Raw genomic sequence first — 17,664 nt, forward strand, 5'->3', positions numbered from 1 at the left:
TAATTATTATCTTTCAATTTCCACTGAAATAGCGAGTCAGTCCTTCTCCCCCTCCCTGTGTCCTTCAGGTGGTACCGTAAACTATGTGAGAAGATGTCTGAGGAGGACAGCTGGTCACCTGGAGCCAACCTCATCAGTCTACAGATGAGAGTGACTCCTAAGCTGATGGGTCTGACGTGGGATGGATTCCCCCTGCATTACACAGAGAAACATGGGTGGGGCTACCTGGTACCTGGACGCAGGGATAACCTGGTATTTGAAGAGGAGAGTACAGGGCCTGTGTGCCCACACAGGTACTTTAGACACTGTGCTTATATCACCAAGACATGAGCTTTTCAATCTTTTGTCTTACATTTTCAGAGCATAGGATGTGTGTTTGTGTTTATTTAAGCATGGTTTTGTCCCACAGAGCTATTGAGAGTTTTTACAAAGGGTACTGTGAGCAGAACAGCAAAGTGCGGCCTGAGTATCAGGACTCTTCAGATGACCTCATGTGGACAGACAGCACAGTGTGGGCAAAGGTGCTCATTATGCAATTTACCTCATATCTATTCTATTGGCTCATTCTTGTGTTGACAATAAGCTATCTTTTTCGTGAATATCCATAATTCCCTGTTTTATAAATCATATAAGAGAGATGTTTGTTAGAACTTTAGATTGTTCATCATAATCATAGAAAAGTAAAGTAATTAAGTTGATTGACTATACATACATTGTTATAGACCGGAGCAAAAAGGAACATGTACTGCAGCATGACTCCCCATGATGTTGATTCACCCGGCGCTCTGGAATGATAAAATGTATCATGACGTGTGTTTCTTTATCTCAAGGTGGAAGAGTTCGGTTCCCTGGAGAGCCTGACGGAGGAAAATGGAGTCAGCATGACGAAAAATGGGGAGAGGAAGAAAAACATGGAACATTTGAAGGTGACTTTGTACCATGAACACTTTTAATGCTGCATTGTACCGTATAGTTGTCTGTATTTCAATTCCTTTTAATATTGGATGGCACTATCTGTTCTAACACGCAGCATGTTGTGGTTTTTATTCTACACAGGTTTTTTGTTTCTGTGCTGAACTTGAACATCATTTATCGTGATCTGTTGTATGAGATATTTTGCATTCTGTATCAACAACAGTCTCGAGATCCACATTACGCCACAGAGGAGAGCCGCTGTCATTATCACCATGGAAATGGCCCCTACAACGATGTACAAATCCCAGGGTGCTGGTTTTTCAAATTGCCTCATAAGGTGAAGTTTCACTGTTTACCTAGATTCTCCTGAATAACTAGCATTGTCACTTCATTAAATGACTTCCATTGTCTCACTGAATATGTGCGTTTCAGGATGGTAACCACAACAATGTCGGCAGTCCTTTTTCAAAAGACTTCCTGTCCAAGATGGAGGATGGGACTCTCAGGGCAGGACATGGTGGAACCAACGCTACACGGGCTCTGGAGATCAACAAAATGATGTCCTTCTGGAGGAATGCTCATAAACGTATAAGGTACGTATCAGTTCCCACCATGAAGCTATTCATCTTCTTGTCATAAAGATGGAAAATACATGATTTTACTGTGTCTTCTGTAGCTCTCAGAAGGTGCTGTGGCTGCGAAAGGGAGAGCTTCCTCGTACTGTCAGCAGGTGTGTCTGGTATATCATTAGCTATCTATTTATAGTATTTATCAATCAGCCATATAGTGGGGAAAAGTCATTGCTGTTTATAACAACCTCTCTGTCTCCCAAAGGCACAAAGAGTTTGATGAAGAAGGCCAGTATGGTGCCATATTACCTCAGGTCATCACCGCTGGAACGGTAACACGCAGGGCCGTGGAGCCAACGTGGCTTACTGCCAGTAATGCACGGGTAAGAGTAAGAATAACGCAGTTTGATCTCAGTAGCCGTTACCAGCCAGTAGATTAAATGCTCTTTATGGACTGTTTTTTGTGTCCACAGCGGGATAGGGTAGGCAGTGAGCTGAAGGCCATGGTGCAAGTACCACCTGGATATCACCTGGTGGGAGCAGATGTGGACTCTCAAGAGTTGTGGATTGCTGCTGTGCTTGGAGAGGCTCACTTTGCTGGCATGCACGGTCAGATTTGTCCCTTTTGAAATCTTGTGTAGTTCTTACTTAAACTTTAAGGGACATTTTTCCTCTTACCTGTTGTATTAATCGATATAGATTATTTTGGTGCGAGTTGCCGAGTGTTGGAGATATCGGCCGTGGAGATGTACGCCTTCTCTCCAATGTAATGGAACTAGATGGCCCACAGTTTTTGGACAGGAAATACATTTAAAAAGACTCAACAGCAAATGTCTCCTTCCAGAAAGCATTACCTGGTCACTCAAGATAATCCACAGACCTTGTTGTGAGCACTTTCATGCAGGAACTATTTTCTTTCTATCATCACCGTGTGTCACTGTGCAGAAGGAAGCGTTCATCTCCTCAGCTAGCTGACATTACAGGACGGCATTAATGTTTACATCTCGCCCTGTCACAAAGACGAGCGTCGCGTCCAAGCTGAGTGCCATCTAGTTCCATTATATTCGAAAAAGAAGGCAGACATCTTCAACACTCGGTAAATCAAAACAATCTAGATTGATAAATAGCACTACAGGTAAGAGGGAAAATATGAACTGTCCCATATTAAAGCTTATTTCTCTGTTGGATTCAGGTTGCACAGCGTTTGGCTGGATGACCCTCCAGGGAAAGAAGAGTCAGGGCACTGACCTGCACAGCCGCACTGCTGATACTGTGGGCATCAGCCGAGAGCATGCCAAGGTGTTCAACTATGGACGCATTTATGGCGCGGGACAACCCTTCGCTGAGAGGCTGCTAATGCAATTCAACCACCGTCTTGATCAGACAGAAGCTGCAAGTAAGGCCAAGCAGATGTACGCCTTAACAAAGGGCACACGCAGGTACGCTCAACAACAGTTTGGTGTTCAGATAAAGATTTCATTTGACGGAAGTTATATTTAGTTTTTTGTAGTTGAGCTCTAGCGCTACATTTGTGTGTTTTATATGTTTTGTCAGATACCTATTGTCAGAGGAGGGTGAGTGGCTGGTCAATGAACTTGATATAGAGCTGGAGCAGGAAGAAGATGGAAGTATAACCCTGCAGGAGCTGCGGAGGATCACTAGACTGGCCTCACAGTGGTGAGCGAGCAAATACAACATCACACAAACACAGAGTGTCACAACATACAGTATTCTCCCAGGTCCTCTTGTTCCTTCATTTCCCTCTGTCTTTCTCTGTGTTCTTTGTACCCCTCAGCTCTCGGCGGAAGAGGTGGGATATGGTCGACGAACGTCTGTGGGCGGGAGGTACGGAATCGGACATGTTCAACAAGCTGGAGAGAATTGCTCATTCAGCCCAGCCGGCCACTCCTGTTCTAGGCTGCAGGATTAGCAGAGCGCTGGAGCCCAAGGCAGTTAACAATGAGGTGAGGCAGTGCTGATCAGCGGGACAGACCAAGTCTCCACATAAATCTAATCAACATGGTGCTATTCAACTAGCATGAGCAGCCAACAACCTTTTTTTCATCGGTGTAATTTTGGAGATTTGTTATAAGAGCCTTTTTATTATTTTACTGTCCATAGCAAAGTGTCATTAAATCATAAAATCTGATCATAATCTGTTTTGAAGCAGAAATTATTAACATAGAAATGGCTGTTTTTCCACCTGAATAATGAATTACATAATCTATACTTAAGGACCCTAACTGGATGAGGTCCATCGTTACTGCTGACCACCAAATAACCGTTTGTCTTTAAAGTAAGATCGTGCCATATTTCATTTGTCAGTTTATCACGAGCAGAGTGAACTGGGTGGTCCAGAGCTCTGCAGTGGACTACCTGCACCTGATGCTGGTGGCCATGAAGTGGCTCTTTGAGGAGCACGACATCGATGGCCGCTTCTGCATCAGCATCCATGACGAGGTGCGGTACCTAGTCCGCAGCGAAGACCGTTACCGAGCAGCGCTGGCACTTCAGATCACAAACCTGCTTACGAGGTCTGCGCACATCTTGGTGTTTATTCTCCTGTCACAATATCCACTCTAGAATAGGCAATAAACTTGGCAGCTTTTCTGTGTGTGTGCTTGTGTCTCCTGCAGGAGTGTGTTCGCCCATGCATTAGGTATGAAGGACCTTCCCCAGTCGGTAGCTTTCTTCAGTGCAGTCGACATTGACCAGTGTCTGAGGAAGGAGGTCACCATGGACTGCGTGACCCCCTCCAACCCCACAGGTCTGGAAAGAAGATATGGTCTACCACCTGGTGAGTTTGGCACACCATCATCTGCCTTTATTTAGTTTATTCTGTAGTGTAAGGTATATGTATTTTACAAATGTGCGATAAAACAACGTGCATTTAAAAGACAGAAGGGTAAATTAACGATCAAATTCCTGCAGGTATCAAAAGAACATGAGCACAAATTATTACTTTGAGGGTACCTTAAGCATGAAGCCATTTTATATTTTCCCTTGACCTTTCAGTTTACCTGCACTGCAACTGAAATAACGCACACTGTAGTCATTCATTTAAGGGAATGAATTATAAATGTGTGCACACAAACAAACTAGATCCACATTTTGACTCCTGATAACTACCAGGCTTAGTAAAATTCCATGCGAGACACTATAAAAAAAAAACAGTGCAAGTAGACAATATTTATTTTAAAACAAAACGGCTCTCGACGTAAAGCTAGGCTGAAAATCTCTTCCCGATGAATTTATCCGCATTGGAAACCAAAGATCCACCTTAACTATCTTTAAAATAAGAATTGATTTCTAAAAATAGAAAATACATTTCATATACAAAATACATTTGTTTTGAACAATTATAGTAACATAACCAGAGGGTTAATAAACGTGTGCAAACCTTTTTCAGGTGAGGCCTTGGACATTTACCAAATCATCGACATCACTGAAGGCTCTTTGGACAAAGGGAGATAGCACTGTGTGTTATTCAGAACAGTTCAGCCACACAACTGCAACTTCGTCAGTTGGTGAAGTTCGGCGAGGAATCTGGAGAAGTGTCCATCAAACAAAAGGAGCAGACTCTTGGCTCACTGTTTTCTCTTCTTCTGTTTGGGTTCATGTGTCTCCTCTGCATCCTGTGACTCTTGGGTCTGAAAGGAATGGAAGAAGAAACAGACTCTGAGATCTCAGCCAGCGGAGGCCACTGAACTAGAGTGTTTAAGGAAATGAAATGTTCAAAGCACTTGAATGCGGAACATATGCATTCAAAACATCACACGTGGGAAAACATTTGGAGAAATGGCTCAATCTGCCGTGTAAGGAAAGAGAGCGGACCTTTGGAGCTGCTTATTACTGTATGAGATAGCACTTACCTCCTGACTGTCGTCCTGCCCCTGCAGGGCTGCGTCCAGAGTTGCAGCATTGATGCGGAAATCTCTTGAGGTGCTCAGCTTCATGTACTGCATCAGATTTACCTGGACAGACATACACACAGGTGTTGGTTGCTGTATACCAGTGTCCTAACTGAGAACACAGCACTAACATGTGCTCAGGGAGCTTCCTGCATTTTGCTCAATGGTCTGTTTTACAAGTCTCTTTATGTATTTTTGACAATCTGATTACCTCAAGCAATCCAATTCTCTCTCTCACACTCACACACACACACACACACACACACACCTTTGATTTCTTTGAGAGTGTGATGAGGTATTTCTCGTACTGCTCAATACTGAAGATCACGTTCGGGATGGCTGTCGTCTCACGCAGAAGTTTCGCCTGCCAAGAGAAAAAAACAAAACAGTTCTAACATATTCTGAATGGAGTCATTCACAATCCGATTAGTTTGTTTGAAGTGTTTAATGTTACAGTGAATCTTTACTTTTTTTAAATATAATAAAGTAAAAAGAAAATGTATTGTTGTTTTCATGATTACAGGTGCATCATTATAGGATACATGTCCTTACAGAGGCAGCAGTGGTCACTTCATTTCTTTTCTTCTTCTTCTTTTCATCTGCACCTCCGCCGCTAGATTCTCCACTCTAGTAAAGAAAAGACATCGTTTTAAAAACCTCAGCACTCCCTGTTGTTGCCGTGAACCATAACTGAATAACTCAAACGGCGCAGTCATGAGAGCTCATCACTGGTCTGAAAACCTGGAACCTTGGCAGGGACTAGTCTATAAAACTGGACTGAGCTGTACCTGAGCGTATGTGATGAAAGAGTAGCACTGTGGTGTGAGGTGGGAGCCCGACAGTTTGACCTGCACAGAAAACACTGGATTAGCATGACATCAGAAGTACTAGAAGATTCGAACGAGAAACGACTACCTCAGACTCACCAGCTTCTCTAAGCGTGCCGGCAGTGCGCCGTGTCGGCTGGCACACACCTGGATGTACTAAGGTGACGCATGGAATAAAAATAAATGTTATGTCAAACTAAACAAACTGTACATTCATACTGAAATCGTAGACAAATACGCACATATTTGACCAGGGTGGTGAGGATGGTGTATGTGCGACTCAGTTCTCTCAGCAGTGTAATGGTACAGGTGCCAGGCAGCAGGGCCGTCTGGACCAGCTCATTTAATGCTGTCAAAAGAGTCCCGAGCTGCAGCGTCACCGCTTTCTCTATTGGATCCTGCTGTCCTGCAGTCTGCGTGGCCTCGCCTACACATCAGGAATACGACATCACGCAAGTTTTAATACCATTCCCTGACAGAGATGAATCTCTTCCCTTGTCCCCTCTCAACTCTCGCCATTAATCCAACCGAGCATCAGTGTGAAAGACTTCCCTTACCAGAACTCGATTTGTCAGAGGCCGTCTGGCTTTTCTTTCTGGCAATTAGCCAGTCCACTTCATCAAGCACTCTGTCAACTTGAGACAGAACCAGCAGCTGGGGGGGAAGAGATTAAAGTGATGATGATGAAGATGGTGAGCATGCTGCGCAAACAGATTCGGAGATATTGATGTCTCAGCAAATCAGAAGCTTCCGGTTATAAGTACCAACACTCACTGCTGCTGTGGTTGCAGTCTTCATGTTGACAATGGCAAAGTGGGACTGTTTTTCCACCTCCACATCCTGACCACACGGAAAGGAAAGGCAGGAAAAAAGTGACGTGTTCATTTTGACTGAAGTACCGGGAGACAAGGCAACGTTTTTAAGTGTGGAATGTAAAAATTGAGAAACAATAACACAAAAATACATTAAAATGTGTGTTCGCTAAACAAATGCTTGTATCATTATTATATTTATTATTAATAATAATAATAATAATAATAATATGCCCAGCCCCCTCAATTATTTAGATGTCATTTTCCAAGCTTTATAAAAATAAAATAAAAGGGTAGCCAATTTATAAGCATTCAAATTAAATAACCATTCCAGTCTGTGATTGTGAGGGAATTTCTGGATTTTTAACAGACATTTAATTTAATATAGATAATCTTAACTCATCATATAATAAGGACAATACAGAATAAAAAAAGCACCTCCTAATCCAGACAACCTGCTTTTTTTAATCTTCTTACTTCAAGGGCCAGAGGAAGGGTTCCTGTTCTCAACTTTGCAACTAAAAGACTTGACTAAGTTTGCTTTAACATAAGATTCATAATTGTGCTTTATTTGACTATATGTTTGTTATATTGGTTTTAACAAGATATCTTTTGTATCAATTTTTCTTCAAATGTATCCACTGATGGTACCTACTTGCCTCGCAATTGTTTAAAACAAAAAAAAAAAGCTCTGAACACTGTATAGTGTAATGGTGTGTACCTGATCGATATCTCCCAGTTGGCTGTGGATGTCTTGGCAGAGTTCCAGCAACAGGCTTACAGGACTCTTATAGAAAACATGCAGGTTGAAGAGAAGAGAGAGCAGACCCTTGGAGAAAGCAGAATCCTCTACAAGAGAGAAACAAACAGATGTTTAGAAGAACACACCTTACAGAACATGAACGCAAATATTAAGTAAAGCGTCACTCACCGAAACTGGTCTCCTTGCAGATTTTCACAGTCCACGTGATCATCTGTACAAACTGTAGATATAAAGGTGTGTTAGTGGAACAGGTGTTACAGAGTTGGTTGTATGAAGTGCACCTAAGAGTCACACCGACCTGTTGGGAGGAGGGCTTCAGCTGCTGTGACAGCACACTCAAGATGCTGACCAGCAGCTGAGCCTCTTTGCTGTTGAATTCCTCCTCACCGCCACTTAACTGTGTGAACAGCGCCCTCTGTTGACGGGAAGATAACATTGTATTTTAGTCAAGTCAAGTGGGTTTGTATCCAACATATAAAATAATGTTTTAGAAGCCAAGTTTCTGAAACCTTTATTTTCCATCAGAAAATAAAGGTTTGGATTTTAACCTATAAAATAAGTATAGAACAACAACATCCATACACATTCTGTATAAATGCACCTGAAACTGTCGGATGTAAAAGAAGTTCATCTCTGTAACGTTGCCATCGTCTGGCTCGGAATTGTCTTCTGAGATGTCTGAGAGAAACACAAAGCGTGATGACTTCATGCCCACTACTCAGTGTAATATTCACTGCTTTCACGTTCACTGTGAGTGTCTAACCCATGGTGGAGAGGAGCTGGGCCATCCTGTCTGGATAGCGCTGCTGGCAGGTTGTGAAGATCCTGAGCAGACCTTCCAGACACAGCAGGGACAGGCTGGAGCGCTTCTCCTTCTTTCCCGCATCCTCCACAACGCTGGGGATGTTGGTGTAGCGCCACATCAGCACACTGGATGAGAACAGATCTCTCGTTGGTCAAACAATGTCATCGAAAACAAAACCATGATCACGGTCTTAACTAAAATGCTGTAATTTAGGCCAAAGGATTCTGACCTTGTCATGTCACAGAGGAAGCGGAAAGTTCTGTCTGTGTTCTGTCCATCAGGGCCATCTGTGTGTCCCGTTTCCTCCAGATGCTGGATCTTCTGTACAGCCACATTCACTGCATAACGCACAAATTCTCCGCTTGAGCGAAGCACTGAGAGAGCCTCCTCTCTGCTCTGAGTACTGTCTCTGAAAGAAATTAAAAATACATTTTGTTACATTAGTCAGACTTGTTAGATTTCCAGCGGTATTTCATTCTAGCAATGTGTTTTGGTGTTGTCAATAATACTCTTGATTTGAAACCAGATCATGAGTTTACATCGTATTTCTAAATTCTAGCTCTTCAAGTTTGCTTAATACTTGTAACTTTCATTTGGATAAATACAAAGTGAAATGTTGTACTGGCTGCAAATAATTGCAAACAACATATAATACAGGATATGTTAGAGAAAGAATTAAAATGAGTGCATTTTCCCTGTTTTCAGGTGTTTATATCAGGATTTAATTTGGTAAAATGTGATCTTTATAATCAGACAGAAAGTGTAACAGTAATCCATGTAAACAGCCACCAAAAGCATTTACCTGAAGAGCACAGTGAGGAGAGTCGTTATGAAGCCCAAAGAGAGTAAACTGCGGGGAGTCTTGTGTGAAGGCACTCGACCCTTTCCGGATTTTTCCTTCAGGATCTCAGACAGTTTGTGGTAGCGGTTGAACAGCTCCATGAGCTCCTCAAAGCGGCTTTTACTGCAACACAGAGGCCAATAAATAAATCTCCACTTTAACAACATTTAAGCTACACAACGTCCTGACCATACAAAGACAGGCGGTTGTTACCTGTAGTTTGCTTTGATAAAGTTGTACTCCATAAGGATCTCATACACTCCCATCACCAGCACAGCGTAGATGTTATTCTTCAGCCCAACACTGGATCCCATGGAGAACTCAGCTGACTTGTCCTGATCAACACACAGACAGTTTACGATGATGCTTTCAGGGCAACATGAATAACTGGCAAGGATAGGGACGAGCGAGGAAGCTGTAAGTGAGGAACATTGACAAAAAAATACAACTGATATACAATTTAAAAACATTCAGATCATTTTCATCTATTTATTCTCAGGGATAGATGCGTATTTACTTCCTGCTTGTACATCTCATAAGGATTCCTTTTTTTTTTTTTTTATCAACCAGCCAACCTTTTTCTGAGTTTGTTTTAATTAAAATGACTAACTTACAGCCTTGTGCAGGTCACTGAGACACAATTAAAACTGATGAAATGTTATTGATTTCAATCATGGAAAAGTTACTCCTGCCGTTAACCAGAAAGCAGGGAAGTTAAAGGCTGAGCCGAACACTTAAAAGCCATACAATGTAGTTCGACGTACATCATTTTTTTTAACCAATTAATTTGTTAATCAATGTTTAAAGAGCGTATTCATACCAGTTCAAAGTCCTCCAGTTCACTCTTGATCATGCGTCTTGTCATGCTCTCTAGGATCGTCTGTAGTTCAGACTCGTATCCCTCCTCTTCCTCCTCCTCATCATCATCACTGTCGGCAGCGCTGGGGTTCGCCGTTCGGCGCATGTTCTGCAGCCACAGCAGGCAATGTACGGTGCAGCTCACCAGATGGGCCTGAAATGAAACAAACACTATTTATAGTAAGGCATGGTCTGTACAGCACTTTGGTCAACGTGGGTGCTTTATAAATAAATGTGACTTGACTTGACAATAAAAGTCACAAAAATGCTACAATGCAGACAGAGTACCAGCGGCTCCTGGAGGTAGACCTGGTCTCCGAGCGCTGTGATGCACGGCTCCAGTTTCACCGGGGGCAGGAGGTCTTGTTCAGGCTCGTAGTACCGCTTCAGCTAAAAGATACAAAGACATGACTACAACTCTACAACTCTTCCTGGAATGTTGACAACATGACGATAACACACACACACACACACACACACACCACACACACACACACACACACACACACACACACACACACACACACACACACACACACACACACACACACACACACACACACACACACACACACACACACACACACACACCTGTGAGAAGAGGGTCTGCATGATGGAGCTTGCAAGTTGAGAGTTGCGGCGGAGAACATCATAGAAACCCTGAAATAGGCGGGAATATGCTTTCTCAGTATAAAACATGTCTTTCCACATCCTAAATATTATCTACTGCACAGACTACTCACAAAAGAATCATACTAGAAATGGGATTTTTAGGATTTTGTCTCTAGTTGAAATATATGTACGCAAGGTGCTGGTTACCAATTGTTACAGCATGTAGCTAAATTAAAGCAACTAATACACATGGCATAGAAAAGAGAGCTCGAACCTCATAGAGCATGAGGCGCACGTCAGCCTGCTGGCCGAGGCAGCGTCGTAGGCTGCTGAGGATCTCCAGACAGAACGCTTCATTGGCAGCAGAGTTGTAACGAGAGTGAACGTCCACTTGGATCTATTAAGGGGTTCAGGCAGACAGTTAGTGTACGACAGACAGTGTTTAAAATTGCACATATTTTCAAAGCTGCAGATGTTTTCCAGCACCTGTGCTGTAAACACATCTGTGGAAAGACTACACACAGTCTGACTGGAACTGTACCTGGCTCGAAGACATCGCCTGGCTACACTGGCTCGAGGCCAAGCTGCCTAAGACTTTGAAGTTCTTCAGCAGCAACAAGAAGCCAGTCACTGCAGACTTTCTGCCGTCCAGTTGGCTAGTAGAGTCATATAGGGGGGGGAGAACAGTGTAAGAAATGATCTTTATTGAAGGTGTTACACTGCCTTTCATTTTATTAAACTGTTATGGTATCAATGTGTTTAGCAAAGCGGGATTTATTAAACTGTACTGATAAACCTCATCTGATTAAAAGCAAAGCAGTACACACCTGGAAAACATGGCCTTGCGGAGAACTAGAATCAAAGCATCTTTCAAGGACATACTGACTTTGAGCAGGGGCTGGAGATTAAACAGAGAACAATGATTGGACAAAAGAAACCTCTACAGTGTGTGTGTGTGTGTGTGTGTGTGTGTGTGTGTGTGTGTGTGTGTGTGTGTGTGTGTGTGTGTGTGTGTGTGTGTGTGTGTGTGTGTGTGTACCTGGACAGCTTTTAGTAAACCCTGAACTGTGGCCAAGGGCAGGTATGACAGATGGTCAAATGTCTCTGTCACCTTGGAAGACGACTCCAGGAGGATCATGGGAGCAGAGATCACAATGTCAGAGAACAGGTCTGATGATCCAGAAGAAAAAAAGTCAAAATCTATTCTGTAACTAAACTGATTACATACTAGTGTACGCCTGAAAGCTGGGACTAATATATAAAGGTTGTATTACCTAAGTAATGATTGACAGGTGAGGCTGTCTTTGTGACCAATCGATTCAAGACCTGCTCCAGTATCTCGCCTCTGATAGGCTCGTGCATCTGTTGTAGAAGAAACACAAATCCTCCAGTGAGAAAATATAATGTAATGACGTAGTAAGTTATCAGTCATTAACATTGTGATAATTCTGTAAAATAAAATACCTTAAAGCCCTGCAAGAGCACCTGTCCTCCCAGCTTACATGCCAGCTGAGTTGGGGTCCGGGCAATTGTAGAGGACCCTTCTGTGGTCTTGCCAAATGGTCCAGGTTTGGGTCCAAATGCATCCATAAGGGAGAAGCCCAGCTGTACCAGCCCCTGGGTCACATGATCCCAACCAAACACGCTGCAAAGGCGGAAGCGTGAAATTCATGTGAAGAAGATTAACTACGAATATTAAGTTCATGATAGATCTTGGCAACCACAGATGAATGCTGATCCAAGAAAATCATATATATATATATATATATATATATATATATATATATATAAATAAAAGACATGCCTAGTTCTTAAGTTAATAGTTTAAATGTTTTGATCCTCTCACCTGTTTTTGACTGTGTCCAGTATCATCTGAGCCACGCTGCAGTGCCCAGGCAGGAGGTCCTGCAGGAACTTTGACCCCTGCTGCAAATGCTCATCCTTGAAGCTCTTGATGATTGCCCCCTTCAAAAGGTCAAACACCTAACCAAACAGTGAAGGGACTCAAACAAATAAGCGAACAGAAAAGATAAAAGACTCAAATAACTAATAGGGAAAATAATATTGATTTCTCACCTGCTCTTCATAACGCTGGATGCGTGCCACTGAGAGCAACAGGGCAACACTGAAAGGGCACAGGTCCCCGTAACATGTCTGCAGAAATGCAATTCAAGATTTATGGCATATTCTACATTACAAATGTAATCAAACTTTCTAAAATAACTGCAATAAAAGACAGATGAGTTGTACATCACCTTAAAGCTTTTAAGGAACTCTCTCCCGAGTTCATGGTCGAGTCGTATAGCAAAGACTATGTGGAGGATAACGGTGCCCTCCACATGCCTCAGTTGGTCCTGTGGAATGGACTGAACCTCTAGATCCAGGCTCCTGAGGAAGAAACAGTGAAAACAACAATCAGAAAATGGAAACTAGACAGTACATTTTGGAGTAAATGCAGTATATTCCCCTTGCAGCCACTCACTCTCCGTGTTTCTGCTCCTCTTCCTGGCGCACATCTTGCTCTTTAAAATAACAGATGATTCCATCCAGGACCTGTTTCTTACAACCCTACGACATAGTTAAGGACAGGCATTTACATAATTAAAGCAAAAAGGAAGACATGATTACATGTTGCTGTTGTTACAAACACACACATACACACACCTTTGCAGATAAAAGCAGCAGCTGATAAACCAGTGGTGGAATCTCCTGCAGATCCAGCTTGGTGAACATCCTCAGTACCTTCTCTACCAAAAACTGTAGCTCCTCTGATGACATGGGCACATCCCTTAAATGTGACAGACATAAAAACATTGGACTAATGTTATATACCCTGAGAGGCAGTGCAAGAAACAAGTAATAGCAGGTAAAACAAGCACAAAAAGAAAAACAATGTACTTCAACGAACGTGTCTGTGGTAGACTGAAATGTCTGAGAATGTGATGGTCTGGTAGTCAAAGGTGTTACCTGAACATGGTCGTCAGGTGGATGACACATTTTGGGTCCCATCTGCATGAAAATAATATAAACATCCTATTAACATAAAACATTTTATCAACACCGTCATATCGGTGGGGTTTATTTCTACAAATTTGGCGAGGGAACATTTTTCACATCAGCAAATGCACTACTGGTAACAGGGTTTTCTTTAAAGATCCAAATGAAATGGGCTTTAATATTTCCTCTCAGTAGGGGAGTAGACATGCCGTCGTTATTCTATACGCTCATATAAAATACGGTCAAGAAGTCTTTAAAAACTCCATGTAAAATTGAACCTGTACATATAGTTTTAAATGTGAGATGTCCTCACCTGCTCGAGCAGAGGCTGTTGATCAGCTGTTTCTTGTACTCCTCGCCACTGAGTTCACCTACAGTTATGTAAAAAAAACAAAACGAAAGACACAGATTTATAATATTTAAAAACTTGCACCGTGTTGCTTACAGCACTAAGTAAGATGCTGATGTTTTTGATATAATGTAAAATTACGTTACCAGGGCTAGCGATTTGTACTTACCTTTGCCATAAGACAACGTTTCACAGGCTGAAAGGGCAGTAAGCACAGTCGGAAATAGCTCCAGGGATTTCCCACTGCCCATTTTTCCTAACTTAATGGCTTCAACAAAAAGAGATGCCAGTTTTGCAAGAGAGGGTCCGGGCAGTGAATGAGTCTGTGTATAACATTTAAGAGTCAAAATGATAATTATACAGATGCATCTCTGCCATACTGGACAAATAAAAAGGAAAAGGAGACACAATATGTAAAGACATGTATACAATGTGTAAAACTGATGGGACAGCAACTCAGTACAGTATGTTGCAAAAAGAAACATTTGGATTAAAAAGAGTTGACAAAGGATTAGCAATCTAGTAGCACCGAGGATTTTTTTCCATGTCCCCGAACAATATTGATTTAATATGTAGGTTTGTAGTATTACAAAGTATTGAGCAGTGCAGAGAGCTCAAACAACTATTAGCATTGACAGGTTTTTATTTATTTCCTCATTCTAAGACTAATACTTTTGTAGCCAAGTACAACCACAATCCTGCCAGTTTTACTTTACATTATTTTACACGTTATTACTTGTTGCTGACCTCTGATGTGGGGGCCATTATCATTTATCATATATATACACATTATATATATTCTTTTTTTTACCTCAAGCATCAGCAGTCCAATGATATCAGCTGCCACTTCAGTCTGAAGATCCCCAGACTCACACAGAGGGATGCAGTGTTGATAAACAAGAAGTCTGCGGTTTGATCCTTCAGTGGAATTGGATGGAGAGCCTAAAAAAGGGCATTTGCAGGTCAGCGATATGATAGTGTTAGCCAAACAGCTGTGTTGTGATATTTAATACCACTAACAGCAGTTGACACTGTGTAACGTTACTTAACTCACCTTTAAAGATGCCTTTAATCAATGCACCGACCTGCTTACCCTTTAGTGCGCCATTTGTAATCACAGTGATTAGCTAGAAAGCAGACGGTAGAGAGGGAAGTATTTCATGAGCAATCCGGCAGTATTTTGGGATAGTGCCAGGATTTTAAACTATATTTACAACAGTTAATTCTGGTGGGCAACTTATAGCGTTACCTTGTCATTTGTAAGAGAGGACAGGTATTTCTGAAGTTCTGCGGTACTGTCTCCATCTGACAGTGTGACGATTTTATCCATCTCAGCCCTCATGACCGACATGTAAACAGACACAAACGGCTGGTAAAGTTAACGTAGAGATTTGCAAGAAATACCCGTTTGTTGTTAGTGTAGCAAAATGTTACATTTGATAAACGAAGTGGACAAATGAACGGTTTATTACCTCTGCTTGTTGATCGTTTAGCTCAATTTGATATTGGACATTCAATGTAATTCAGTGAACACACTAACTAGTCCACGAAAAGGCAAAGCCAAACTCTCAGTAGCTTTGGTAACTATGCTCGTAACGTAACGACTTTCCCGCCGACGCACACTTCCTGTTTTGCTTCGTGGTTGCCACGTTCGTTCTCAAGTATCCCACAATTACAGTGTTTGAAAACGCTGTCAACTAAATATTCCAATATACATAAATTACGGATAATAACACAACATATGTTTAGTATAATGTGAAATCATTTTGTAACTTATAATTACCAGTTCTATATATGTATAACAGTTAGATCAAAAAACTGCAGACCTGTCAACTATGAATAAATACATGTTAGTAATTAAACATGTCTTTTTTGACATTGTAACTTAATTCTCAACATTTGGACTTTATTATCAACATCTGGACTTTCTTGACATTTCAACTTTATTATTCCCTTATGGCGCGCCCTAATACTCTTCCGTAGAGATCACTTGTTAGAAGGATGAATGCATTGTTAGTCTGGATTGTTTTCTCGTTTACTAAAACAAAAAGATAGACTAATTTCAGGCATATCCAAGAGTCTTAAGAAGCATTTGTGGTGTTTTTCCATCTATAAGTAACATGAGTGCTTCTTCACTCTTCGCTTACGGCCATACCACACTGAACACGCCCGATCTCGTCAGAAACTAACCAGAATTGGGCCGGGTCAGTACTTGGATGAGTGACCACCAAATGAAATTTGAATGTGAGAAATTTGAATGGGAGATCGCCTGGGAATAGGTACCCGGTGCTGTAAGCATTTTTGTTTTCTCTTTATCAGCAGAGACCGTTCAGAATCAAATAAATCAGTTCAAGCTTGTCTTTAAAAAACGGTAAATACACTCTGTTACATTTTATATAGCGCCCTTGTCGCTACGTTTACCATCTCGGGCCAGTGGCGCAATGGATAACGCGTCTGACTACGGATCAGAAGATTCTAGGTTCGACTCCTGGCTGGCTCGATCTTTTTCCTTAGCAGGAAAGAACTTATACTTAAATAATTACACTAAAAGAAGATTGGTTTAAAGAAAAACTAATTATAACTAAGACCTTCTTCCAGGCACATCTCTTTGATTGGCTTGTACGGTGTAATGAGTACCGTGTTGTGGCAGCAAAAACTGATGAGCAGCAGCTACATTCTTACAATCATCTTCTCAGTCATGCTGTCAATACTCTTGCAGAGGAGGTTCTGGTTTGGGCCAAGGATATACACTGGTAGATACTATTCAAAAACATTTTGTGACAAATTAATTTAAGTTTAGAAATACAATTTTTCCATTGAGTTATTAGATAATGTTCTGGTATATTATCCAATTGTTTTTATATTTAAAGGATCTTATTGGGGTAGAATACAATTACTAGCAAACACACACATTGGCCATTGAAGAGTCAGAGACTCAGAAACCACTGATGTTGCTAAAGCAGTGGATGAAGGTTATACTGAACTTGATTTTCAGGACATCACTGTCCCCACTTTCAACACAAAAAGAACACCTGCTGCCTCCTCACCGACATCGGTGTCTGCAGCGTCTGAGGTTCACAGCCAACCCGAAGAAGTGTGCAGTTGGGCGGAGGGAGGTAAGGTATCTACGGTGTCTCTCTTGCAGTAGGCTGGGTCCAAGGAGAGATGAGGACAACGGCAGACATTCGGCTGGACCAGAGGTTCTTTTATTGCCCTGGCTCCCACCATGGCTCCCCATCTGGCCCTGCTGCTGGCTCCTGCCGTGGTTCTGACCCTGGCTCCTTGACTGGGAGCCCCCCTAAAACTCCCTCTTGTTCCCCTTTTAGGGCCTCCTACAGATTTCCCCCTGGCTCAGACCACCTCTTCTTCTAGCTCCACCTTGTGCTCCTCTTCCAGCTCTTCCTC

The 17,664-nt window shown here is 42.0% G+C and overlaps 2 protein-coding genes and 1 non-coding gene across 8 annotated transcripts in view; 2 read left to right on the forward strand and 1 right to left on the reverse strand.

Moving 5' to 3' along the window:
• Nucleotides 1-5,031, forward strand: part of polg (polymerase (DNA directed), gamma) — a 17,604-nt gene extending 12,573 nt beyond the window's left edge. For all 3 annotated transcript variants that reach the window (XM_029433014.1, XM_029433012.1, XM_029433013.1), the window contains 14 exons: nucleotides 69-293; nucleotides 410-521; nucleotides 831-926; nucleotides 1,139-1,252; nucleotides 1,348-1,508; nucleotides 1,592-1,645; nucleotides 1,750-1,867; nucleotides 1,958-2,093; nucleotides 2,677-2,923; nucleotides 3,039-3,161; nucleotides 3,280-3,448; nucleotides 3,810-4,018; nucleotides 4,121-4,281; nucleotides 4,894-5,031. In XM_029433014.1, coding sequence (XP_029288874.1) covers nucleotides 69-293; nucleotides 410-521; nucleotides 831-926; nucleotides 1,139-1,252; nucleotides 1,348-1,508; nucleotides 1,592-1,645; nucleotides 1,750-1,867; nucleotides 1,958-2,093; nucleotides 2,677-2,923; nucleotides 3,039-3,161; nucleotides 3,280-3,448; nucleotides 3,810-4,018; nucleotides 4,121-4,281; nucleotides 4,894-4,958 — 1,990 coding nt within the window. In that variant the 3' untranslated portion in view covers nucleotides 4,959-5,031. The remainder of the gene's footprint in view (nucleotides 1-68; nucleotides 294-409; nucleotides 522-830; nucleotides 927-1,138; nucleotides 1,253-1,347; nucleotides 1,509-1,591; nucleotides 1,646-1,749; nucleotides 1,868-1,957; nucleotides 2,094-2,676; nucleotides 2,924-3,038; nucleotides 3,162-3,279; nucleotides 3,449-3,809; nucleotides 4,019-4,120; nucleotides 4,282-4,893) is intronic.
• fanci (FA complementation group I) lies at nucleotides 4,654-15,875 on the reverse strand. 4 transcript variants are annotated; one of them, XM_029433009.1, is made up of 38 exons: nucleotides 15,732-15,875; nucleotides 15,509-15,628; nucleotides 15,314-15,386; nucleotides 15,071-15,201; nucleotides 14,429-14,582; nucleotides 14,224-14,281; nucleotides 13,881-13,922; nucleotides 13,578-13,701; nucleotides 13,396-13,481; nucleotides 13,169-13,301; nucleotides 12,990-13,067; nucleotides 12,760-12,896; nucleotides 12,378-12,558; nucleotides 12,188-12,275; nucleotides 11,953-12,083; nucleotides 11,741-11,811; nucleotides 11,455-11,569; nucleotides 11,188-11,310; nucleotides 10,893-10,961; nucleotides 10,590-10,691; nucleotides 10,264-10,455; nucleotides 9,657-9,778; nucleotides 9,405-9,566; nucleotides 8,832-9,011; nucleotides 8,561-8,727; nucleotides 8,399-8,475; nucleotides 8,096-8,212; nucleotides 7,966-8,017; nucleotides 7,756-7,883; nucleotides 6,997-7,062; nucleotides 6,780-6,876; nucleotides 6,465-6,649; nucleotides 6,322-6,378; nucleotides 6,184-6,243; nucleotides 5,948-6,022; nucleotides 5,664-5,759; nucleotides 5,357-5,458; nucleotides 4,654-5,134 (listed from the first exon to the last, which is right to left on the reverse strand). In XM_029433009.1, exons 2-38 carry the CDS (start codon nucleotides 15,608-15,610, stop codon nucleotides 5,072-5,074), a joined length of 3,996 nt encoding a protein of 1,331 aa, XP_029288869.1. In that variant the 5' UTR covers nucleotides 15,611-15,628; nucleotides 15,732-15,875; the 3' UTR covers nucleotides 4,654-5,071. The 4 variants fall into 4 exon arrangements, with proteins under 4 accessions (XP_029288869.1, XP_029288871.1, XP_029288870.1 ...); XM_029433011.1 differs by having other exon boundaries at nucleotides 4,654-5,458; nucleotides 15,509-15,596; XM_029433010.1 differs by having other exon boundaries at nucleotides 4,654-5,458; nucleotides 15,509-15,608.
• Nucleotides 15,876-16,686: 811 nt separating this feature from the next.
• On the forward strand, nucleotides 16,687-16,759 carry trnar-acg (transfer RNA arginine (anticodon ACG)). The gene has a single exon. It is a non-coding gene; the product is annotated as a tRNA-Arg (tRNA).
• The last annotated feature ends 905 nt before the right edge of the window (nucleotides 16,760-17,664 follow it).

The sequence above is a fragment of the Cottoperca gobio genome, chromosome 6 (assembly GCF_900634415.1).
Source record: "Cottoperca gobio chromosome 6, fCotGob3.1, whole genome shotgun sequence".
In the NCBI taxonomy this organism is placed as follows: domain Eukaryota; kingdom Metazoa; phylum Chordata; class Actinopteri; order Perciformes; family Bovichtidae; genus Cottoperca; species Cottoperca gobio.

What these genes read in the sequence shown, in the direction of transcription:
- fanci (XM_029433008.1), bottom strand. Translation starts at nt 15,610, where the DNA reads ATGTCGGTCATGAGGGCTGAGATGGATAAAATCGTCACACTGTCAGAT. An exon ending in AACAGCCTCTGCTCGAGCAG is followed by an intron (nt 13,923 to 14,223) that starts GTGAGGACATCT and finishes ATTTTCATGCAG; the next exon opens with ATGGGACCCAAAATGTGTCA. An exon ending in TCCAGCGTTATGAAGAGCAG is followed by an intron (nt 12,897 to 12,989) that starts GTGAGAAATCAA and finishes CTGTTTGGTTAG; the next exon opens with GTGTTTGACCTTTTGAAGGG.